At 42.8% G+C, this 26,025-nt stretch overlaps 1 protein-coding gene across 2 annotated transcripts in view; it reads left to right on the top strand.

Moving 5' to 3' along the window:
- LOC124187228 (protein grainyhead) overlaps positions 1-26,025 on the top strand; it is a 74,520-nt gene that overhangs the window by 25,532 nt on the left and 22,963 nt on the right. For both annotated transcript variants that reach the window (XM_046579629.1, XM_046579637.1), the window contains exons 4-5: positions 17,145-17,558; positions 24,988-25,708. In XM_046579629.1, the coding sequence (XP_046435585.1) occupies positions 17,145-17,558; positions 24,988-25,708 (1,135 nt within the window). The remainder of the gene's footprint in view (positions 1-17,144; positions 17,559-24,987; positions 25,709-26,025) is intronic.

Below are 26,025 nucleotides of genomic sequence, written 5' to 3'. Positions count from 1 at the left end.
TAGAATTTTTTCTCCGGAGTTTTATTTACGTTCATCTACGTCCGTTTTGCCATATCTGGCATATTTAACGCTGAACGGGTTTACAAAGCGCATTTTTCACCACGTTATCATCCAGTTCGCTTGGACATACATCCACTTTGTACACACACGTCGTATGTATCACGTATACACGATCGAATAGAATCCACGCAACTAAGAGTGACCAAAAATAAACGATTTTCGATTAAATTGATTAGTTTTTCACGATTAATCGAATATAATCGATTATTTTTCCTCAGAATCGGTATTTGCTTGTTACTCTCACGAACGACGCAATACATCAATTTATGTGATTAAAGTATCAATTATTATCGTTGCCTTACTTACCAAGTACCTATTTGATGTAACGAGTGAAAGATGAATGAATATTTTCACCTAAAATTGAAAAATATTTTCAACGAATCACTGAATTATCAAAAAACTTTTCCGCTGTTAAGACCACATACTGAAATTTATGAAATTTAAAAAAAATACGAAACAATCGATTAATCGATTAATTTTCACCGATTCAATCGAGGCTCGTTCGATTATTTTTTTTTTTTTTTGACACGATTAATCGATGCATCGATTATTTTTAAGTCAATTGGCATTATTAACGCAACAGGTTGCCAATCGACGAATGGATCAGAGTCTGCATTGAGCGCGTCAAGCGCCTGCAGCGAGCTGAAAAGACAGAGAGAATGAACGAGAGAGAGAGAGAGAGGGATTGACAAAGATGTAAAGGGCAAGGTCGTCCAATTGACTTGCCCAGGTTCTCCTACGTCAGGCAAATTGCAATCGTACAGTGTATCGAGATTATTTTGAGAGGATGCCTCACGGCGAAAATACACGGATTCAAGCACGACGTTCGGTATAATTGCCGTCTGAAATGCGTCATTTTCTTTTATGTCCATTTTGTTTTTTATTTTATTTTATTTCATTTTTTTAATGTCATTCAACGATCGACCGCAACTTTAGAGAAATCAAAGATATCCAGTTTTACGGCGAGATGACTAAATTTTTGAAAATTTCTCATCGAAGTCTCCAAAATTCTTTACCAAAATTAAAGATACGTATACTTGAATTCACAGAGACACGAGTTTGAGGTTTATAAAAGAATTTTCACGAAAAATTTTACCGTACAACATTTTTACGTATACATATACAAAATTAAGTATACCGTCAATTTTCAATAATCAATCAAACATAATCAACGTCGTGTAATGTTTATCCGCGCTATTTACGCGTGCACTGAACTTTTTCGAGAGTCGAACGAGAAAAAAAAGGAAGGAAAAAAACCAAAATTTTCGGTTATCAGCAAATAATCACTACATTTTTAACATTGAGTGTCGGCGTTGACGTTCACGTTGTATACCCATTTTGAAAGGAGTTATACGCATAAACATGCCTGATCATATCTGATAATCTAATGGCAAAAATGTTAATCAGCAAATATGTCGGGTTAAGTCGAAATAGGCACTATTAAGAACGCACGGGCCTTGTTTGTATATTCATTGTCAGTGTGTGATGTAAATATATATTGCAAATAGGTTCGGTATTTTTTTTTTTTTTTTTTTCGTCGTTTTTATGTCTCTCACTTTAGAGCGCGTTCAAATCGCGCTGCAGCGTCTATAGTTTTTATATTATCCTAGAATTACGTGGTTCCTCCGAGTATTATTACCATTTTAGAAACATTAAACGCCGAGTTTTATTGAACACTAAGCGGTGACAGTGTATCGTTCGCCTTTCCAGTGAGATTCGAAAATTACAGCAAAAACACGAGTTCTCAAACCGAATTGCGATTCTCGTCGAACTGCAGTCTCGATAAACTATATTATAGCTACGTTTAATAATATCGTTCGACAATTTTAAATCGATTGCACGCGAACGGAAGTGCCGATTGGAGAGGTCGACGTACTTCTTTTGCACATAAAGAAAAAAGAGAGTGTGAGAAAAACAAAAAAAAAAAAAATCACCGTAGTTATTCACCATCGTGAATGTATGTATGTATCAAGCTTGTGCAATTTTTTAAAAATTTTTTTATTTTATTGATACTCAAAACGAGGCGGCTTATCTGATCGGGATAGCGAATTTATTTTGTAATTTATTTCGACATTTAAAATGTTAGATAGACTAAAGTGCCAATTATATTCGCAGTATTTTTTTATTCACTTATAACGTTAGCTTGGTTCGTAACCTCAAAATCAATGCCCCCAGATAATTATTAAATTTTTTTATATGTATGTAGAAAGAAAAAACATGCAAAAGTGAGTAATAAAAATAACACGAACAAAGCACAAAAAGGAGAAAAAATAATTTTCGAACGACTCTTGGTGTAATGATTCCACTCGTATATACACATAAAATGTTAGATATTTTTTCCTGTTTCTGTACTTGGTTAGTTTTGATTTTATCAGTCACTCTTGCATACCCATTTTTTTCAAAGCCAAGTAATTTCCATCGAAAAAATATAAGTCCGATTTGAAATTTCGCTAGAAAATATAATTCGTTCCGTAGATAATGAACGGTGAATTTTCGTTACTTTCTGTCAACAAAAAGAGTCAATCACTCGATGAACCGTTGAAAATTTGAAAAAGCATTCATCCGATCATCACCAATTGTCAAAAATATAAAAAGTTTCGTTGATTAAAGTAAACAAGAATACTTCTGATATCTCAATTGCAAGTGCAATATCAAAATTGCTTACATAAATAACATACAACACGTAGATACCTGTAAAAAAAAAAAAAAAAAAATCACCGCACTGCATCCGTCCCGCAGCTTTTCTCCGGACGCGATGAGATGACGCAGAGAATAAAAAGAAAGGCTAACAGTAATAGAAAAAGGTTATACAGACTAAAAGGTGAAGTAGATGGGGCAGGGCGGAGGGGGGGATTAGATTGGATTGGATATCAAAGCGTTCTAAGAGCACCCGGGCTTGCAGGTAGATGCACGCATAGACGCAGAGCGAAGATAGATTCCTCCTCTATCGATGTATGGAGCGTGTAAATGGGTACGTAGCGCGACAAACGCATTGCGCACACATTCAGCTCAGCGCGGCGCAACGTAACGCAGCGCAGCGTATTGCGCGCACACGCGCGATGCGAGATTCACACAACGAGCGCAGGCGCGCGCGCGCGCGCTGACACGTACGGGCGAAAATGTCGGTGGCGCAGCGCGGAGGGAGGAGGAGGAGGAGGGAGGGGGGGGAGGGGGGGGATTTTGACGGCAGTGGTAGGGGACTGATATGAGGGTTGGCATGGAGGGGGTGAGTAGGGGGGAAAAATGGGCGTGTCTCCGGAACGTACACGCACTTATACACGGTGGCACGTCTCTAATAGGAGCACACGTACCACGACACGTACGATCGGCGATGAAACACGGAGGAACGTCGTGCACGTACATTTACTAAGGTGTGTGTCACGCCGACTACTCACAGTCTCGACCGCGCGCGGACAAGATGTAAGTTCAGAAACTGGAAGGTGCCACTTCTGCACAGTCCAATACAAGACACCGAACCGGAAAGTTCGTCGAAAATATTTAAACCTAAAACACTTTGGAGACGCGACGGTGAGACGCTTGTTTTGTCGCCCCCTCCCCCTCGGGAATTAAACTGGCGATTTTTTACAACGGGTAAGGTATTCGCTCGTAAATGTGGTTTCGTACGGTGTCCAGGACATTAACGGTCGACCGAAATCTCAGTCAACTATTAACAGCAGTGCCGGGTGTTCCATGTCGTGTGCTTGATTTTTGCACAACCCCCGGACCTTGGGTTACAAATCCAAAAAGTGCCTAAATAGCAATGACATTTGACTAAGACGAGGGATGAAACCAATGAGGATTATCGAAGACCTCGAAATTAAACTAAAAACGGATATCGTTCTTTGGCATTTTATTTATTATTAATCCGAGGTTTTATTTTTCTCATTTCTTGGTCGGTTATTGAGATTGGAATCGGTGCCGATGAACGACCGAAACCACGTAACAGGGCGAGTGAAAAAACTATTCACCCCATGTGTTTGCATGTGTCCGATAAGCAAATCCGCAGAGAATAACTAAAGCAGCAAAAACTGATGAACCACTTGCCGTGCAATCCTGCACAAGGATTCGCGAGTGTGTAGTTTGCGTGTTTGAAAAGCGCGGGAGGATATCAACACGGACTGTAAAAATTTTCCCACAACGTGCTGGTGAAGCGGAAAAGCTGTGGCGATAAGAATCTGCAATATCCTGGTGGGTGATAACCCCCGGAGTGCATACTATTCAGGGATCATTTGATTCGGTTTTACATCGTGTTATTTTATTTTTCGCGTCGTTCGAGTGATAGTTTTTCGACTCGAGTTCAGTGCCGCCCCGCAAACCCTTTCCAATCACCCTCCGCTTATCGTACATCGGAAAGGATCAATCACCGGAAGTTCACATGCGTCGACAACAGCATCACCACCAAGAAGGAACTTAGGTAAATTGTCCTTGTATATTTTCCCGCTGGTGCAGATCGGAAGACATAACATTTCAATGTCCGTATATAAATCATAAAGACTTTTCTCTAAAAGCAGGGTGAAAATACATGAAAATTAGAAATTATACGTATGTATAATATTCGGTGATTTGCAGTAGATAAATCTGAAATTCGAATTCCGTCTTTTACGTCGACCGGAACACACCTCATTTCTAGATTTTTACCATCAGGGGGTTAAAGTTTGGGTACATATGGTAAGTGTACCACGTTTAAACCCAATTAGTGACCCTTTTATTTTCCACAATTATAAACTGTCGGCACAAATTGTGAATTTCTCGATCACTAAAACGAATTGCTAGAGAGTTAGACACTACAAATTTATTCTTTGGTGATTCTAAAACTAACTATCGAGCAGATGCATTCAAAAAAGGTCGACAATTGGGACAGGGTCGATATAACTGTTACACTTACCTTAATCAAGCCCTGGTGAAAATCGAAGTCTCGAATCGAAGAGATAAAACAGTCCAATGTCAAATGTCCCACAGTACGAAATAGTCCGCACGTTGTACCCAGTCCAGCATCGGCAGGAGGACGAGTGTTTTACATGCTTGTGCATAAAGCAACCTTACGAGAAGGGACAGACAAACATATTTGACGGGGGGTCAGTCGGAAATATTCCCATGGGCATCCCTCATTACGGGGCAAGGGACACTAGTTCCATTATACGGGGCTATCTTCGCCGAACAACAACCCTTTATGCTAAGTGAGACTTTCCTCCGATGACCCCTTCGGCCATTCGCAAAGACTGGACGGTCAGACACCGAGGGACCTCGACAGACCTGCGAATCGCGCTCTGCATGTGCTCTGGACATATGTAGGTACTCTTCGTATGGGAGATTTCGATGCGCCTAACCGTTATGTCCGTGCTCACTCGCACCCGTCGTCCGAGCCGAATTTCTATAAGTCCAGCTCTTGGGGTGCGAAACGAGGGGTCACTTTCTGCGCTTGGAAGCCTGAAACACTCGGGAAAGAGTCGGCGATCATTACGGGCTCATTTTGCTTCCAGACGAATTTTGAAAACATGGTCAAGGCGAACGGGTTACTGACATGGTCAAGGAGACGAAAACGCATCTGGGAGACCATCAGGTGTCGTCCTGTTAAGTGTATTCAAATGGTCGTTTACCGGTTCGCGAGCGGTCAGTCACTGGTGCATTCACCCTAATCCTTGATCACTCCTGTTGTAAACTCGATGACAGAATTTTTGGTCCGCGTGCGTTGGATTTCGATGGAATTGACCGAACAATTATTCACTCGATCGTTTAGGCCAATCAGAGTTTTGAGTAAGTCTTAAGAGTTTTGTCGGAGGACTCCGAAGCTACGACTCGATCCTGGATATAAATCGAAAAAGCTGTAAGGGGGCTGAAGACGGCGCAAATTTCTAAATGGCTGGATCACGTGGCCGAGGCTGTACCTACCTATAATGTTCGCCATTTGGTACGGTGTAATGATTGTACAGAATGGAAACTCTGAGGCGATAAATAAAAATTGAATGAGCGCGGGAAATAATTGGCTCGCAAATCTCGCGGGCACATTCGACTCCTCTGCACGAATCCAAGCACGCCAATAATGGAGACTCTCTTTCTCTCTTTCTCTCTCTAAGGGCGCGGGGCCACGCCGCAGGGGTTTATTAATTGCTCAAAAGTCAAGTATACAGTGGGTAATGGTCTGGTTCCCCATGGCGCATTGTTCTTGGGGTGTTAATACGAAGTTATATTCGCGTTCGCTGCATGCCCTCCATATTCACCAGCGCTGCAGGTGTTAAAATACGCCCGCGGGTTTTCGTATCGCAAGTTTTCTCGGCCAAGCTTATTACCCAACTTACATAAGCAATTCATGGGAAGAAAAAGGAAGAAGCAGTTGGATTCAGAAATATTTATGTTCACTGTCTTGCAGCGAAAAACCATCCGCTGGAAGTTTTAATCGGACTAGAAGCTTTGAATTAAGTATTATTTATTCCTAATGTGCGGGATTCTTTGTTTCGATTTTGTGTTCATTTTATTCAAGACCAAAAACTTCGAAACACTGTATTTTATATTATATCCAAAGAATCCACGAGGGAGGTTATATATATCCTCTATAAATCATACGTATAATATTCGCGCGTTTCTTTTTTTTCATCTACCATGTCAATTTTTGTTTGGTTGCTATCGGATTTTTCTCATTTTCTTAATTTTAATGCAACATGTATAAATCCTGTTTTGCCTGCTGATTTTTATTATTTATTATGTATATTTACACGGATATATATATATATATATATATATATATATGTGTGTGTGTGTACATGTGCATTTATGAAACAGTGTAAAACGCAATTTAATGTGTTCTTTTTTCTATAGACGTCGGCACGATTGATTTATTTACTAATTATTGTAGACAAAATAAAAGACTGAGACACACCGTGTGTATATTTAATATGTATTCGATGTATCTGCACCAGCTGCGGTGATATTTATTACATATTATTCATTAGGATATAGATATATACGTGTGTGGGCACATTTGATATACATGTTGAAATCAAAATAAAAGGAGACAAAAAACACCACCAAATGTCTGATATCACAGCGATCGGTACGCGGTGATAATGACTATGGTATATATATATATATAAAATACATACACGCTGTATAATAAGATACCGAAACAAAGATGAAAAAAACCACCATCGAATAAACATAAAATGAAAAAAACTACCAAAATACGTATAATTTCTAGACGTGGGATTCGTAAGACGACTTTGGATCCCATCGAAGGCCAGTATTTATGTACCTACTCGTGTTGTACGTGTGTGTAGACGTGTGCACGCGTCGGTGTGATGCCCGAACAACGCGAAGGCCCGAAATCGGTCCCCGATCGAACGGCGCCTGTTAGCCTGTGGACGCCTATCGAACTTGAAAGTTTTAAAGCGGGTAAAAATCTGTAAGCCTAATGTGGAACGCGTGTATCCGTATCCACATGTGTGTGTGTTTGCGTGTGTGGATAGTTGCCACTTAATCGTGTGTAAATAACGTGAAATTTCGTTAGCTGAATCAGTAATTTGATATATGTATAATACATCAATATATATTTACATGCATAGATAGATATACGCTCTCCTACTGACCAAGAAAATCTTCTACATCTCAAACTACTTTTACGTTCGAAACATTATACAAATTTCTTCTTCGCAATTAGAATCTTTAAAGAAAGACGTAATTAATCAGGCGCGAAGAAAATGTCACTCCGTGCTCGATTCTAATTCGAGGTTCGTGGTTCGAGTTTTGTTTGAGGCTGAAAGCTGACCGTTGATTGTGTGTGTGTTTTTTTTTTAGTGTGGACGGTGGAAGAGATACATCATTGATTACGTTTCATTAACTAATTTGGCACGGGTATTTTGAAGAAACCCAAGAATAACGATGTGCCTCAATTAAAAGAAAAAACTTAGGTTACGCGGTGATAAAATGGGGCCGAATACGAGACCCTGACGTCACGGGGACATTTTCCGGGAAAATCCGCATCGTCCGTGGAGTGTAAAACCGCAATTAAGTTGGGGCCCGAGGATGTCGAGACGCCGATTTTGGACCGATCGCCGCATCGCGTCTCTTCGAGTCGGGTCGCGGCTTCGCGGAGACCGGCTGCGCAACTCGCTTGACTAATTACATACGGAAGACGCGTCGCGACGCTCTTCGATCGGCGTGGATCATGGGATCGAGGGGATCGTGGATCGTCGTCCGGTCGCGGCTACCGGTTTTGCGGGGTGAGGTGGGGGGCTGTCGCGATTCGTCGAGGCTCTACGCGTCCCAGGAGGATGCCGTTGCATCGCTGCATCAAGGATGCTGCTGCACCGCAGCTCCGGAATCGGAACCGAATGATCGTCTTGCGGGACGTCGAGAGAATAGCGGAATCGCTGGCGAAGGAACCTTGTACGCGTATAATAATAATAATTTTACATTTTCTCCCTTTTCCCCAACCGCGGGTGTCTTAGCATCTCGTAAATCGAGAATTGTCACTTGATCCTTATCAATTATCCTCCCCCACGGGAAGAAAAATAAGAACAAATGTTACTCAGAACTGCAGAAAAAAGGGACGCGTAAAATTTTTTTAATAAAAACAAATACTTTCGTCAAATATATTTTCTATTATAAATGTAACGGATTTTACTCTGTACAAATTTTGCATTTTACCAATTATGTTTTAACGAAAAATCATGATGGTTCCATATTTTCCGGCGATTTTCAGTCAAGTCTACTATTTTATTATCTCCGTAGCCGTTATGCAAAATGTTCAAGAGTTTCTGCATTCCGAACGACCTCCGACTATAATCCCGGCGCTTGCGCGCAGGTAACGGCTAATGATCGAATGGCGGGAAAATTTTTCACCATTACCCGTCTTCGCAAGCGATGATCCATCGGTTATACGCATGTACGAGGATCTCACGTCATGCATCATCTATGTACCTTACGATTAGCGCATATCCTCGCGTTTTCCTATAAATGGATATTACCAGCGACTTGCACGCGGTCCTTGGTAATAACATAATAAAGAACAAGCGATTTCCGATCCTCGGAAAATTTGAATTATGATACACAAGAACTTGAATCCTTTAATTGTTGCCGCAAGTATATAATATAAGCTCCGTTCAAAGGCAATTAGCTATTTATATTAGTTATTACGCAGACCAAAAACTTTGTCTTTTGAAAAACGTTGCTTTGGCACAATATTTGGTGACCGAAAGAAGCTTTCCGAATCGGGATATCGCGTCCGTTTCATTGAAGCTGCGCCGAGTTGTCACCCGGAGAGCGCCGGCTCCTGTAATCTTGGGATCGGTATTCCAAATGCCGCATCGATAATGAGGAGTAGGTCGCGCATGCCTGAGACGTACAACGTGTACCGACTCTCGAGTCTCGTGTAAGTAACCAAGAGGCTCGTGAACGCTGACTGTATACGTACAGCCGAGCGTCTGTCTGTTCCCTGTAATGGGTATGCAAGCAGAGAAGCAGGTTCCATTCATTCATGCCCAAGCCGAACACGACTGAATGCTAGCCGACGACTCTCTGCCATTTATCCGTTTACCTCGCGCAGACGTGAGCCGCTCGCCACGTGGTTCGTTCTATGCCAACCGCCAAACGCCGTCGCGACGCTCTGACGAGGAAGGTGTCCCAGGTCGGTATCTCCGATTTGATTTCTTCTGCAGTATGCTAAAGCGGACGGAAAACTAAGCGACAACTGTTTTTTTTTTACCTGCCATTAAACACTTTAGGGGGGTGAAATCATCCGCCAGAATAAGGCATGTCAAGGAGCGATTTGGCAGTTTTTTATTTTTATTTTTATTCTTTTATTATTGAAAAGATAACATTTTTCATTTCTCGTTATGAGAAAACTTTTCCAGTCGGATTGGTTAAAAAGTATCGTATTCTTGTGGGTGAAACTGCGAAATCGCTCCTTGATTTCATCCCCTTAAAGATTTGTCATTGTTTGTACGAATAGAAATTTTGGATGTGGAAATATTTATTTTCAATGGAAACTAGGAGATGGCTCCGTTGATTTTGCTCAAAATTTGACCGCTTCTTATTAGTTGGACGAAATCGAAACGGTCGACCAAGTGTCACGGAAATCGGTCCATCTGTTTAAAAAAAGAATTGATCAGAGATTATTCTGTAGACCTTAAAACATCGACAGCTAATGAAAACCGCAGTTTGCATTTTCGGGGTTTTAAAAAATGGTGAGGATATTCCCAGCAGAGAAAATTTTTTCAATGCGTCAAACCAATCAACGTTACGTAAAGTAAACAAGAATAATATCGACAAACTCACACAGAACCTCATGTTTTTTTAAATTTAAATTATAACTGCTCACTCTGTATACAATTTAACCGTATCTGTTTGACGATACGTTACATCGAATTGGCTCGCACGAATAGAAGCGAATAGGTATATAAGTGCAAAGTGTAATTATATATCTTGGTGCTGCCACGCCTGTACTAGATTCGCAGTATAATAATAGACGTGCATTTTTTTTCTGAACTATGCAAGATAACTGCGGTAAGAACGTGCTCGATGAGGGTAAAACATGTGGGTAAAAAAGCACCGTAAATTATCATATATCCCCGTTATAATTTTGCGAATCGAATATGTTGACCACTGTATCTGATTACGTCGTTGTTAATGTTGCCGTTAAATGCGACAGTTGAAGAATTCGATACATCGTCATGTGCGTTAGAAGAATATTTCACAAAATAGCGAATGTTCCGGAAATATTCGAAATTGACCGCAAGTCCTCTTCAAGCTGGAAACTCCAATTCAGCTTCCTGGGATTCCACTGAAATTACTTGGCCCTGATTCGGATGAAATCTGGGTGAACGATCGCGTGCTCGGGACAGCAAATATGCCACGATATTTTACGAGCGTCCATCACTTCCGGTTTAAAATTGGCAAGCACGAATTCTCGTTATAACTTCAGGATTCTTCGTACGTCGTAATTTGGCCGTTCATAACGCATTTTCCCTAACGAGGCTCTCGAAGCTGCAGCGAAACTCTCGTAACCCAGAACCCTTAATCTCATTCCTCTAAAAGTCACTTTCATCTGATGGGAAATTGCGACAGTGATGCAGGAAATCACAATGCGCGGGTAGCTTTTCAAGCACCTCAACGGGTGACCAATTTAATTAGTTACCCCGTCCAAGAGTTCCCTCGACTATTTATACCCATTGGATCGTTTCACGTTCCATCACACATACCATTACACCTGGTGCCCCGACTTCTGATCACGGACACGTATATAACGTGCAGCGCACAAGGTAGACCAAAAATAATTACCAGGCAGTTTGTGCACCCTTTGGGAATCGGAACGATCATACCTGTTGGTATGCTTGGAGAAGTAGCGTTGTAGGTACGTAATAGGAAAACCGTAAAGCCAATCAGTTTGCAACAGTTGCCAACAAATAAAGTTACGATTAGAAAATATATAAGGCTAAAGTTAGTAATTTTAACGTAACGAAACATTGGGGGGGGGATTATTGTTTTACAAGTTTATAGTGACTTTGATGTAGTTGAATCTTCAAACTATGAATAATTTTTGCTTTGTTGTATGATTTACCGCATTTCAGAGACCTTTGCTATTGTGAAGTAACGATTTTTTCGAAAAGTATATCATCGCAATAACGTTACTAACTTCAGCCTCATGAAAACATGACGTGTTTGTAGGATATTTCAGTTCATTGAGTTCAAAATGCTGTTGCTCTTAAAGTTGAATCCGCTGTAATTGTAACAGTGACAGGAAAATCAATCGTGGACTTTTCCAATCTTCAACTTTGTAAGCGTGTCTTTCCGGCTGATCGGAAAAGACAACGAGATTACTAATCCTTCTCCTTTCTCTGTCCAACATACAGCGGGTAGTTACAGTATAACGACATAATAGCGGGTTATTCCATTGGAAACGCCTAGGCGGCCGGTGTGGAGCATCAGCAACATCAGCATCGGCATCGGATGCATCGGCGTGAACACCAGCAGCGTTTTGAGCAGATCGAAAGGGAACAAACGGGACAATGAGACAATGCCGTTTTGTTTATTGTACCAAGGTTTGCGGGGCATACGACGCCCTGCATAGAGAGTCAGGGAGGTGTGAAAAAGGATAATAATATAGAGTTACGCGCGAGTCCCGAGTTGAGAAGACCGGGGGAGCCCGTCGCAGCATCCCTATTAGGCGCACACAGACGGCGTCACCGCATCCATCCCCCGGCTTTCTGATCCTGACCTTTTTATCGCCTCGGCACCTCGCAGCCCTGGAAAAGCTCGCGCCACGGGGGGCCGCCGCCTATTGCCTATTATGGCCATTGTGGATGGCAAGAAACAGTGGAGAAGTCAATGCTGCCGCTTTGCAGGTCGATTCTGTCCGTAACCTGCCTGGTTCTGTCGAAGCGTCGTCTTCCGATGGTTCAGGGCAATTTTTGGTTTTCACGAGTCTGAAGTTGGTAAGGTTGCCGTAACGAGAGTGTGGTTTTGTTTTATTACGGTTTACTGAATTTCATACAGTTCCAAAATCTCGAAATAACGGTTTCTCTAGAGCATGCGAATCGTTACGGTAACTTTCGTTCGATCGGTTTTCGATATAACCTAATTTCCTAATAACGCCCGCGATAGTCGCCGCCATGTTCGTTTCAAAATGCAAAATCATCGATTCGGTGATTCGAAAAAGATTTCTCGCGAATACTGAAGGGTGCAAGTTACTCTATCACTCGATGCGCTTGCTGATCGGTCGGAAAAATTTTGTAATTCCGTCGGAAGCAGGCGGAAGAATAATTCGTAAATGCGAGGTGAGAGTAACCGGCGTCGCAACGTTTAAATCAATCCTATCTTAAATTTTCGCCCTGTTGAAACGCTTATCTATGCAAATATGTTGACGTGTAGTGAGAAACCTGATTTCTAATCTTGCGATAAACAAAAAGGGTGAATAATAATAAATAATGGTTCGACCGCAAGGAATAAAATGTACCGTTTCTTCTTTTTCTCGTAGCCAAGCTAAGATAGAGGTTATCAAGTCAAGTGCAGACGGGCCGTTACTCGGGAAAAATTCAATTGAAATTAGACGTGGGTAGCAAAAATTTGGCCTCTTTCTTTACGCGCATACTCGATAAATAAAATCGCTATACGCATGTAGGAAGCAACGTACTAGATAACCGCTCGGTATACATTCGGAAGTTTTTGAAAGCTGAACATTACCCAGGAAGAGTCCGTCGTATCGCTTCATCTTGGTTTATTTACTTTTTGCACTATCGTCTGAATAATGTATAGGTATAATACAACGCATACCTTGTACAGCTGCAATAATATCTTAAACGCGGCGCTTCGTTACGCCTCATCAATCGGCGATCCGTGAAGAGTTGGAAAGAGGGAAGAGCCTGAACCGGGGATCGACGACAAAGTGAAACGTCGACAATCGTATTTAAACCGTGAACCTCGGTAGGCTCGCTTAGCATTCGGCAAGAGTATTGTCCACGCGACCAGAGTCACACGCGGCTGCACTTCGTGCATACCAATCGGCGAGTTCGGCTTCGGTACCGATCTTCAGACGCCGTGGTGGCCTTTGAGTCATCCGCCGACTCGACGATGATCACTCGACGGCGACTTCTTTACCTCCGTATTTATGCCTCTTCGTAAATGATTTATTTTAGAACAAAGATACGAATCTATCGCATAGCTCGTACTTCTCACGAATCCTTCATTCTTATTCCACGCGGTGAATCAGTGAAACAAATTATTCAAATCAGTCACTCAAAACCGAGCAGCGGATTCACCGGATTTTTATTTTCCTTCACTCGCTCCCAGCGATCGGGACGTGAAAGAAAATTAAGCCTGATCGTTTAACTTTCGGTCCTCAATTTTACGGCTACACCGTTTGCAGGAGTGAACGGAATTTTTATACACAGCGATTATACTGCGTATACGCGATACGCGAATACTGCAATTTGTCTTTCGCGAATAATTTTATTGCCTTATTTTTTGCGCTGCGCCTTCGAACTGCACGCAGGATAATTAATTGCTATGCAAGATTGTGCGACTGAGCAGAGAAGGAAGGTGACGATCAATTATCACATACCTGCAGCTACGCGTTCTCGGCAGAAATACATATTCATTCCGTCGCTATTTACATGCCGCATTATTCTGACCGATAATCAACTACTCTTATTATATTATGAATTTCAATTACAATCTAACGCTAATGGGCATTCACACGTCGTTCGATATGCTATCTCATAACGTCACGATAGTGAAAAAAATTTTTTTTTTCAATCAATCGGTATGCAAGACGACGATAATCTTTGGCATAATTCACTCCAATCTCTCCGATCCCTTCCGATCAAGATCTGGATCGATCTCTGTCCAATTTAAGTCGACGAGGAAGGACGTGTGAAATTTTGCCAAAAGCAATCGATCACTCCGAACGAGGAATAATTTTTCCGTTCCGACTGCGCGTCATCGGCCATCCTGACAGCCAGGATATTCGAATTCCCATGGATGTGCCGTCGCTGACAAAAAGCCGGCGAAATGACGTTCCCGCCAATATCCTCGCAGAGAAGCTCGGATTCCTCCGTCGGTTGTCGCTCTGTTATTCATAATATCTTCAGGCATTTGGGGGGTCGCGCGAAAACCGGATGCGCAGGTGAAGTCTCAAAAAGTATCAAACTCGAAAGAGGAGAAGGGCGAATCCCCTACACCGAGGAAGTGGGAGATCTCAAAGTGGAGGGGCGGAACGTAGTGGAATACATCGCAATTTACATATCTATGGTTTCATTCTGCAGAAATTCACATATACCGTGCTACCGGTAGGCCAAACAATTCCAGCTCCGTAATCTTGTGTCAGTGAAATTACGATTCCTCTTGAAGACCGGTAAAAACGGCAGGTTCAAGTAGAATTATAGACAAAAAAAAAAAAACCCCTAGCATTTGTAAAACGATGCAGAAAACGTAGCTACGTATGACGTTTCTGACCCTGAACTGAAGCATTACGCGAGACGCTTAAAAGTGGCGATCCAGGATCGCGGAGAGATACAAGAGAGGAAGGAGCAGACAGGATTCATGCAGGACCTGTGCAAACAGTGGGATTGAAGAAGAGAAATATTTGCACGGGATAAACTCGGCCGAACTCATTATCGAGTTCACTCCGCGTTTTCAGGCCTGTCTCTCTCTCTCTCTCTCGCAAACGGAGGAAGAGAAAGACAAGGAAAGAGAGAGAAAGAGAGAGAGGGAGAGATGTTCGAGGGCCATCCCGTGGGACGGTTGTCCCGATGTACGCAGGGGAAGAACCCAGGTAGACAATCCCCGTTATACCTACACCTAGGGCCTGCATTCGTAGATCGGCAAAAGGAAGAGGAGATTGATTCGAAATGCATAAATTAGACCGGGACGCGCCTTGATGCGCCAAGGAGGATGAGAGAGAGCATGAGCCGGAGGCGAACAAGAGTATTGATGATTGTAGGCACAAGGGAGGGTCTATAATAATTAATCTTAGCCCGTGGATATGCGTACACGGATACACCGTGTGTGTTACGCGCGCGTAGATGGGGTATTTTTATTATACATACATGGACGACTTACGCGTCGGAGAAGAATCAACAAAAGTTCACCATCTGCCTCCGAAATCCAAATAGAAAAGGCAGACCTATTATGGCCGAGCTGTAGTACGGCACTGTTTACAGAAGCCCGGATTGCCGACGTGTTACTCCCAACGTTCATGAATGTCATTAACTCTTTACACATTTATATTATACCTGCGCGCACATCCCTGTCTCCACTCGACGTTGTCCTAATGTTATATCTCGCCGAACCTTGCCTTGGAAGCTTCGATCTTCGCGGATGACGCGAAAAATAACCTTATAATCGGTGGTCGAAAATCTGTATTATGCATATCGTCGCAGAGAAGGTTAAACTCAATCGTCTCAGTCAGATGTAATTTCTCTTTCACCCGTAACACGTCGAGGATGATTTTGCAGACTTGTGGTGTTTTTTTTTTTTTCTTTTTTTATATCCATACTTTTGAGATGCGAGTGATTTATTAGTTTCCTTGTCCTATACTGCGCGTCTCGGTCGAATAAATATCAGTTGTCTGGGATAAAAAAAAAAATCTCTCCCTCTCTCTCTCTCTCTCTATCTCTCTCGCCGTGCAGTTTGTCTCTGCAGAAGCGAAACTTGTGCTACTCGTTGATATATCTGTACAGTTTATTGGAATTGATCAGTGTACTCGAGCTAATCGTTTGTGTGCCGTATATACATAATATGTTGTACATAAGACGATATAGAAGATATATAATTATACATGCCGAAGCAGGCGAGATTTTTTTCGAAAATTAACAGTTTGTTTTGTTTTATTTTTGTAAACATTGTCCTTCCTCGTTTTGCCATTTTTTTTTTTTTTTTCTTGTGTCTGCCATTGGATAATTATCAGCGCGCATTTATAATATTGCTTATTTCAACGATGCGCTCCGCAGCTTTCAAAAATGTTACGTTGACGAAACGATATTATACATATAATATTAATGAAGTGGTGGTGGCTGCATAAATGATCGGTGATGAAACGTGGGAGATGCAAGTGTATGTGTTTCTTATATTTTTACACCGTATTATAACTGCACGTGTAGCTTTTTCACACTTGTGAAAACACGTTTTAATAAGTGGTTGTCGTACGTCTATAGAATGTCAAGTGTATATGCAAATAACGAATGAGTTAGTAAGTAGAAAATAATTAAACTGAGTAACGATAATAAATCGAAAGAAACGAATTTTAAAAAAGATATAAATAAAGAAGTGCAACGTCACTTTGACGAGGTTTCGAGATCTTTATATACTTATCAATAATGCATAATGCCGTAACGACTTTGAGTACGTACGATTAGTTGATCGAAGAAAAATTTTCACCAATTGTATATAACCTACGTTGAAATACCAGCTGATATAAATGTATAAGAAAATTTAGTGCAAATGATCGCCGAGTCCAGATTCGATCGCTCCGTGCAAGGATCGATGAACATAATATTTCTTAAGATATACGTTTATTACGGATGCTGCTTCGATCCTCCGTGAACGATAATTCTGTACCAGACACGACTAAAATTGAACGATTTGATTAATTGCAGGAGGAGAAGTCGCGCCGAGGAGGATTCCGGTGGCGCGGAAGAGGTTCAAGGTCAAGATCAGAACTTCGGACCCGGTGCATCTGGGAGTCGAGAGGAGGAGGAAGATCTCCAGGGTAGAGAGGAGGCGCAGTCGCTCCAGACTGCGGACGGAGAATCCGCGGAGGAGGACGTGCACAAGAGGGTCGCGGCGGTGCAGGTGCAGGTGCAGGCGATGGAGGGCGACTGGAGGGCCTACTGCGAGCATCCCCTGTCCGTGGCGACCGCAGCCATGCTCAACCTGCAGCAGCAGCATCAGGTGTCCGCCGTTTCCGGTCACGCGGACGATCCCGGCGCCTCCTACGTTTACGAGTACTACAAACTCCCGGACAAGACACAGGACGTCAAACTTCCCCCCACCCATGAACTCTGGTCCACGTGAGTAGTCGCCGCGCGTCGCAGCCATATTTGTTAGGCTCAGAACTTGAGAAGTAAGGACCTACGCTCGCTTTATTGCAAAACACAAATAGTGTAAATCATTCTCTCACTCGCGAGGAAGACGAGACGGTTCGAGAAACGTGAGAATTCAATCAGGGAAAGGCAGGAGTGACTTTTGTAATCCCGAGGTGAGAGCCTCTCGCCGCGTTTTTCGTCTTTCTCCGACATATTTTCTGATTACGGTACTCAGCCGATTCGTAAAGCAGTTTTACACGTTTTCATTATCTTACCAATCGCTGCATCGGGTTTTCAGTCAATCGGGGTTATAGGCCTCAAAGGATTTGACGAAATGCATTTTCAACTAGGTTGCGATTTGAGGATACTTTATGGGTGATAGGCTCCTTGCTGCTAAACGCTCTTGCAGTAATCTTCGAAATTCACAACGAATAACGCAAGTAAATGTGAAAACGTTTTCACTCAAATACGAAAACCTGACTGCCTTTCAGGTTCGGTGAACGTATGTACAACTTTTCAACTATTCGTGCTTCTGAGCATCGAACGGTTGTTTATTCGTTCTAAATATCGTCTGAGTTCAAAAATTCTCTACTGAGTTAGGTTTAACCGCGAAAATACAAGTATTCGCTAATTTTCCAAAACGATCGAGAAACCAGCGAGCCGGCTGAAAATCTAACGCAAAAGACAGATCAGTCTGACGGTGCGTTCCGTACGAGTAAACTCTTCCGAACCATTTATCTGGTTTACAAACTGGCGTTATTCTCACCCCTGCGCACCCCTATAACTCGGAGGCCTTCTTATTTTGGGCCTAACGTCCCCCGGTGGATACACACGTAGCGTCATACCCACTTGGGTCCCCAAAGATCGGCCCGTCGGTCGGTCCCACTTTTGATTTATATCTACCGCTTAGCATATTTTGTAATTTACTGTTGAGAACCATCAACGTACTTACTGCGTTCGTAGAACGCTGTGCACGATCAGAACTCACGCGGTTGATCCGGCACAGTCCCAACCTCAGTAACAACACCGCAGGAGGAGAAAACATCTCCTCCTTCTCCCTCTCTCTCTCTCTCTTTCTCTCTCGCTGCCGACGCCGCTATCTCGATGAAATCTGTCCGATAAAATCTCGGTAATTTGTCGCGCATAATGCGTCCCGGTTCCTCGCCTAGCTTGCAACGCTAGTGCATCGGTGCGTGAACGTTACCGTAATCCAATTTCGAGGTTGCGACCCGTCGGTTCACGGCTCGGCGTCGCATATCCACGACTCCTGGACGTGGGTACGTACAGCAGCGACGCAGCTGACGCGCGTCGTGGCACTTGGTTTGAAAAAAAAAAAAAAAAAAATTAAAAAACAAAAAGCACACACGGCCAAAGCTGCTCGACGAGGAAACTCGCGCAAACGGTGTCGTTTTCCCGCGTCACTTTGAACCGTTCTCCAACCCCGAGGTCGCGGGGTCACACCGGGGTCGCAAATTGAAGCCAACGAGACGACGCGTTTTCACCTCGGCGTAGACATACTGCAAGTTTCGTTTTATGACCGCCGGTTATTGTGTTATACACACACGGCCCGGCTCTTCTCTCCTGCATGCGGTACACCGTGATAAATAAATCTTGGGATATATGACGTCTCCTTACAAGCTTATACCTACCTACTCAAGTTATTCTGTCATTACCGGGATGCGGTGCATGCCGTGCTCGTAACGCTTGTATGCGTCCTGCTTGTGTTGTACCTACTCCGTCACACAAAATACACGTGATTTAATCAAATGGCGCAGTTCGTCTCTTCGCGGATCATTTATTTTATACGTATTGCAGCCATTGGCTGTCTCCTCTGAATTCAACGGACCGACATTTTTTGCTTACCAGTTTCTTCAATATATCGCTCGTCCGCGTAATCTTTACAGATTTATTTTTATTCGACCAAAATTATTTGTGAACATCAATGAGCTGTATTTTTTTATGTTTTTTTTTCATGCAGACATGTAGACAAGATTCGTTTCTAACCGACCGTTCGAATAACATATGGTTAGGAATATATTTCTGGAAACTACTTATAGACATATTATATATATATATACATATATACTAGATTAAATGTCATATGCTATTTGAAAAATTGTTACTGCGTTATCAGTTTTTGATCACTTATTTCATTGATGTGCAATAGATCAAGTAAATTCATCCTGAACTCTCCTCGAGGTTTTGTATATTCCTCTTTTTATTTATTTATTTATTTTTTTTTTTTTTATCGGTTAATCGTTTTTTTTCTTTATCGTCTAATTTAAAAATAGAGAAGCGATGCAAAGACCGGCACTAAAAACAGTTTTAATTGGAACCTGCGGCGTTTAACGTCCCAGCCATTACGCTGTGACCAACATCGTTAGCAGCTGATTCAATTTGGGCAAAATAAACCTGTGCGTTTCACGAGCAATTTCATGCTCACAGATAAATATTTGAAATCGGACCCACAAGAACCAGTGAATCCAAGGAATGATGATTTTCAAAGAAATGTCCTGGCAAAAATGTTCACGAATCGCGATTCCGTGTATCTTGCTGGTAAAAAGTGAGCTTTGGATAGTCGAAGATCGACATTTTTACCGGCAACGAGCTTATGGAGTACAGTCCCATAATTGCAGCCACGATACGTCCCGCGGGTATAATCGTCAGGCGGGTTTCTCGCGTTGTTTTCTAGCTATCTGAGGCGAAGGATCTACGGTTAGGTAAAGGAGTACCTAGGTAAAACTGGCTACTCTCGTGGCCTCTGACCCCGGCATCGTCGTGACGAAGCGCGTTACATGCGCGACACGTACCCGCGATGATCGTCGTCTGGTGGTTCCTTTTTTTGAATACACTATACTGTAATAACAACGACGATGTACCGTCGTCGAGAGGATCGTGCAGGCGTCGACGCCGACCCCTGACCACCTTCGGAGAGTCAAGCGAGGGGTCAACCAGCGAGCTTTTGCCTGGCATCGCGACGTCGAAGCGTCGAGGAAAGCACGTGCTACACAGGTGCGGTTTTAGGCCGCGATCCGTGTCGTTTCATAAAACGGAAGAGGAATGTAGAAAATAGTAAAAGAAATTGTACGCCACACGCTCCGGGGCCACTTTTTTAATACACGTGTATGCGTGGACCAGTATTTCGAGTTTCGGCTTAATTCTTACGTTATACACGTTATGCGCATGAGGTATATACTTAATTTTCTTGCAGAACGCGCGTGGCTCTTGTCGACACGGATATTATACCCACGTATCTACGTTATGTTGTATACACACACGCGCGCGCGTTTCGCATTCGGGTTGCCCGGCTTCCAGCGTACACGGTGTATACCTACATCGTGTATAACCCGCGATTTCCGGTTTGAGAAATGCCGATTCCGGTTGCGCGGCGAACGGGTCGCCGTTTACCGCAAGCCCTAACTGGAATGTCTTGACCTTTAAGACGCGGATATGTGACCTTCGCGCTTCCAGCCTGCAGTTGTAGGTACGCTGTTAAGCGGGACAAGGCATCAAGCGCTTGCTTTGATAAATTGAGAAAATACAGATTCACAGACTCCGCGGTGTGATTATACCCGAGGTATATATCGCGCATGGGAATAATTGGCGATTTTCAACCCAAGTCCGATGAAAGAAACTCATTTTGGTATCTTGGTCAGCACCGCGATTCATGATTATGGTTTCGGCTGTTAAAAGTACACGAAACAAGTCCCGAGTTCTTAGTTATAAACTTCCAATCGCCAAAATTCCGCCACGAATAGTCATCCGGCTTTTCAGAAATACGCTGCAAGTGATCGAAGATTTTTCTATTAATATTTATCCGAGCGAGTGAAGTTAATCTTCTCCGAATGATTTCATGTAATTTTTACTCACGAATCAACCGTAACGTTAATTTTTATGACCTGAAAATCGGGACGAAAGTAACAATCAATCGTTTCCCTCGGGCGTTGAACCCATCCGCGGGAATAATCTTCAACTTTACTCCCTTGTTAGGTAATGCAGTTTTTCAGAAATACGCTGCGAGTAATCAAAGATTTTTGTATCAATATTTATTGAAGCCTCGACACTGCGGACAACGAATCGAAATTGAGTTCCTCGGACGATCTGCAGTCGTGTAAGGTACTTTAAATTCCTCGACGCCGAATGGCGTAGCGAAGTTGGAAAAAAAAAAATAATTTGGATCAAAAAGACTATCCGAAGCATATCCTGCGGGGTTTCCCTTCCTTCCTGCGCGCTTGCAGGATCAATTTCACTTAAGCCGAATTCATGGGGCAACACGTCGTGGGTTACAGAGTGTATTTTAAGCGGCCGAAGGTCCCTTCGAACCAAAGAATTCTTCAGCTTCCTGTCTCGCTGCAGTTTCGACGACACTCGTCCTCTGCACCGGCGTTTCTACCTGCCGTTCTCCTCCTCGTTGCGTCTCTTCTCCTTCTCCCTCTTCTCCTTCTTCTTCCTCTTCTTCTTCCTCCTCCTCCTCCTCCTCCTCCGTACCTGCAGACGGACTCGAGAGCCGGCGGAAAGGGATAGATCGGGTATCACAAGTGAAAAAGGTCCCATTGTGCGGGGCCATCTGACCGTAGGTAGCAGGGAACCCGGTACCGGGTTACATACGCCGTGTAAAAAGGCTAGGCAAGAGAACGAGGAGCGAAAAGAATAGAAAAGAATTGGATATCCAGGGCACGCAGCGGCGTTGAAGCGCGCCCGCCGCACGGCCTAGTTGCAGCTTCTTCTTATAATTCTTCTCCTCGATCCTAGGGGGCTCATGCTTTATTGTAGGTACGCTTTATCATGCTAAATATAACACGTTAACTACATCGAGTGCCGAACGGATCCCCGTTATTCCTTCAGGGTGCGGGGATCGTAACCCCCGAACTGTTACGGGAATAATGCCTGTTCCGTAGAATTTAAGACCCGATGACGTGCAAAATTCGTCTCGCATATTTAGCCGAACCTTGAAAGAATCCGGCTTCGATCCTCCCTCCCTCCCCCCTGCGACCGGATATCCATGAATATTATTACGACGATGCGTGAAAATATTTCGCTCTCAAATCTCGGTGAAATTTGTACGAAAAAAAAAAAAAAAAAAGAAAGCAAGAATTGTTGGCGAACTTCTTCATCGCGTACTAATTATTCCAGTTATATTCATCTCGTCTGCAAATAAGTTTTTTCAATTCAGAATTCTTTTTATTTCGGTAGTTTGTAAAACTTGTAAAACGGAACGTGGACGGTTATAATGTGTTTTTATACCACCCGGTGATACGTTGTTAATAATACGTGCGTTGTAAAATCTTCGCGGATAAGGATAAACGTGTCGTGCGAGTTGACGTTGAAGCATAATTTTCGCCAGTTTTATCGGGAGCGTAAATACGAGATCAGCGTTAGCGTCGCGGCTTGAATGAGAGGTGGAAAAAAATTTCTTCATATTATTGGACACTTTTGAAAACGACGCGAATAGGTGTGCAGTACGGTATGCAATGTATTATACGTTCGTATGGAGTCTGTAAAGTTGACGATTTATGAACTTTTATTCGAGGTTATTTTCAAGCTTACCTGCGCTGAATTTCTTGCGAATTTCATTCTCTGCATACACACGATCAATTTTCTCTCACTTTTCTTATAACTAAACGTGTCAGTTTTTATCCAAAACTTGTACGCGTTGTGCGGTTATTTTTATCCGCGCCCTGCCAGCGTACGTCAAAGGCGCGAAAATCCAGTTGTTATTTTCCTCGTCATTAGTATAATAATAAAATTGTTCGGGAAACGTCGATTCTGTGAATACCTTAATCTGAAACGAGGAAAAAAAATTGTTCTCTCACAAATCAGGTCCTGTTGTAATATAATAAAACGCCTACAGCGTTTCGTATTCGTAGGCTTGGTTTGAAAAAATTATGAGAAATCGTAAACCGCGAATCATTGTAGAAATCGAGATTTGAAGTTGGGTATACATATATACCTGATTCAATTCGGTTTTTCTACTGTAAATTCATTTGCAGTCTCACAAATTAAAGTACCCTGATCGAGTCTATTTAGGTCAGTTTTCACGAGGTTCTTTCAAAGTTGAGTTTCATTCAGAGGAGATAATGTCATGTTTGATTAAAAACCAGAGAGAAACATGCTGTGTTTAACTAACAAGAAAAAATTGAATCGATAAAATCCGAAAACGAAAAATTTGCGTTATATTAAAATATATACACTCAGTACAACATGTAGAATAATTCTACGAAAATCTCTATTTTCTAAATACACGAAACGCTTATAACTGCATCCGTTTCATTATCTAATTTAAATATTTATGAACATGATCGTTAGAGTATCTCCACACCAATAACTTGTTTTGAATTTTCGATTAGACGATTAATTTTTTGCAAACACGACGAAAAAAATATGTTTCAATTATTCAAAGTATACAATATAAAATATGGTTACACTTTATCACTCAAATCAATTTCCATTGAGGCTATCTTTCTTAATTATCTTTTTTTTTCTTATCTTTCAATAGTCGAATCAAATGACGATAAACTTTGAATCAAAAATACATTTCCTTCACTTACGAATCAATCCAAAAAATAGTTATTATACTTCTAATTGATATTCGCTCAGCTCCATTTACACCTATTTGATGAACAAACAACAAGAATTCAATATACTCACAAGAATTTCGGATGAAATCGGAGAAAACTGAAAACCGTTTAGGTTACAGAACGCCAGTCAGCAACCCGGACACGTCCTAAATTCAATGTCCGAGTTAATGACCGAATACATAGAAATGCGGATTTTTTAAGCCGAATTTATAACCTGTTGAAATTAGTAATTAGTCTTAAATTCCTTTGGTCGGTAAGTTAGAAAAGTGCACTTTTATTTGTCGGTTTTGCATTAGCGATACAAAGGAAATAAAGCAATCCATAACCAAATGTCTATCGGAAAATGTCGGATTGTTAATTGATCCTAATGACTTACACGTATGGAAATGTTCGCATTACTTAGATGTTGTTACCGAGACCTTAGCCAATCTTGGAATATTATTACTCTACGCAACATTACCTTACGACTTGAAAAAAATTCTGTGTAAAAATTTAACAATTCAGAAATAGACTGCGATCTTAGTTTTAGCAAAAAACGATAGAGGATGTGGGAGAAATTTTTGAGTCAAAAAAATTAAAACAACATGTAATACATACGCGGGGTCTCTGAGACCCCAAACTTTTTTCAAACATTCCTCATCTTACTCGCACAAACAATCCTGATTCAAGCACGCTCACTTAAAAATTCTACGGTTCTGGGGTCAACTGGACCTCGTGCAAGTGACTAGGGTTAATTGTGACCCGTTCGTCACTCGGGCCATTCACCTTAGCAGTCAACACCGCCAACATCATACATCACACTTAGACTAAACCATGGTATCGTTATGTGTCCGAAGGGGTGTGATGGGCCAGAAGCTGCTGGTGCAGGAGCCGCAGGGTTCGGGATCATCGAACCGCATGGAGACGGGCCCGGAGTCATCCGGCAGCGGAGAACTCCACCACTTCCTCCACCAGTACAACCAGTCCCACAGTCCGGGGGTCCAGAGTATGCCCAGCGGTCTGCCACTGAGTCCGCAGTCGATGCAGCGGCACGATTCCGGCCCCGGGGGCGTTTCCGGTGTGAAACGAGAGCCGGAGGACCTGAGCTCGTCGCGGGGCCAGCAGTCCAGCAACAAACGGCACAAGGCCCAGGACAGCCCGACACCGCCGGCCGACCACTCGGCCATGTACCACCACCAGCACCAGCTCCAGGTCCAGCAATACGGCAGCCCCTACGACCCCTACTCCTCCTGCAGTCCCAGGTTGCAGTCGGCCGCCTACTCCTCCGGGTCTTCGGGGGGTGCGGGACTCCAGCAGGAGGGAACCGCGGTCTACGTCACAGGAGACACCCTTCCGCCGCTTCCCTCCTCGGGTTCCTCGTCGTTACCGACGACGACCGCGTCCTACACCCGGTACGACGTCGTCCCGAGCTCCTACGCCGTCACCCACACGATAAGGTCATCCTCCAGCAGCAGCAAAGCTCTCACCGTCGACCTGCCAAGCCCCGATTCCGGCATTGGTGCCGACGCCGTTACTCCGAGGCAGGATCATCATCCGCCACCGACCGCTCTTCATCAGGTCAGTTTTTCCATAAAAAGAGGCGCTGGGCTGGGCGTTGATCGCAATCCTCGGCGACTACGGTGACGCAACTAAGAAAATTGTCGTTTTTTAGTAGAAGGAAATAACTATGAGCAAATAGTTTTGCATGCTTATGGAAGTTATGTAACCGATGTTGTCTGAGCTGTGACCACCAATTTTTCAACTACAGATATGTCACTTTTCAAGCTTATATAGATTCGAAGTTTGAAAATACAAATATGGTCCCAACTCTAAAGTGCCAATTTTTTAACTGCGTCACCCTTTGCTTGTTGCTATGGATGAAAGATCGTTCAGGG

The sequence above is a fragment of the Neodiprion fabricii genome, chromosome 1 (genome assembly GCF_021155785.1).
Source record: "Neodiprion fabricii isolate iyNeoFabr1 chromosome 1, iyNeoFabr1.1, whole genome shotgun sequence".
Classification (NCBI taxonomy): Eukaryota; Metazoa; Arthropoda; class Insecta; order Hymenoptera; family Diprionidae; genus Neodiprion; species Neodiprion fabricii.
Note: the sequence above shows the minus strand (reverse complement) of the source record. Positions and strands in the feature narration are given on the sequence as shown.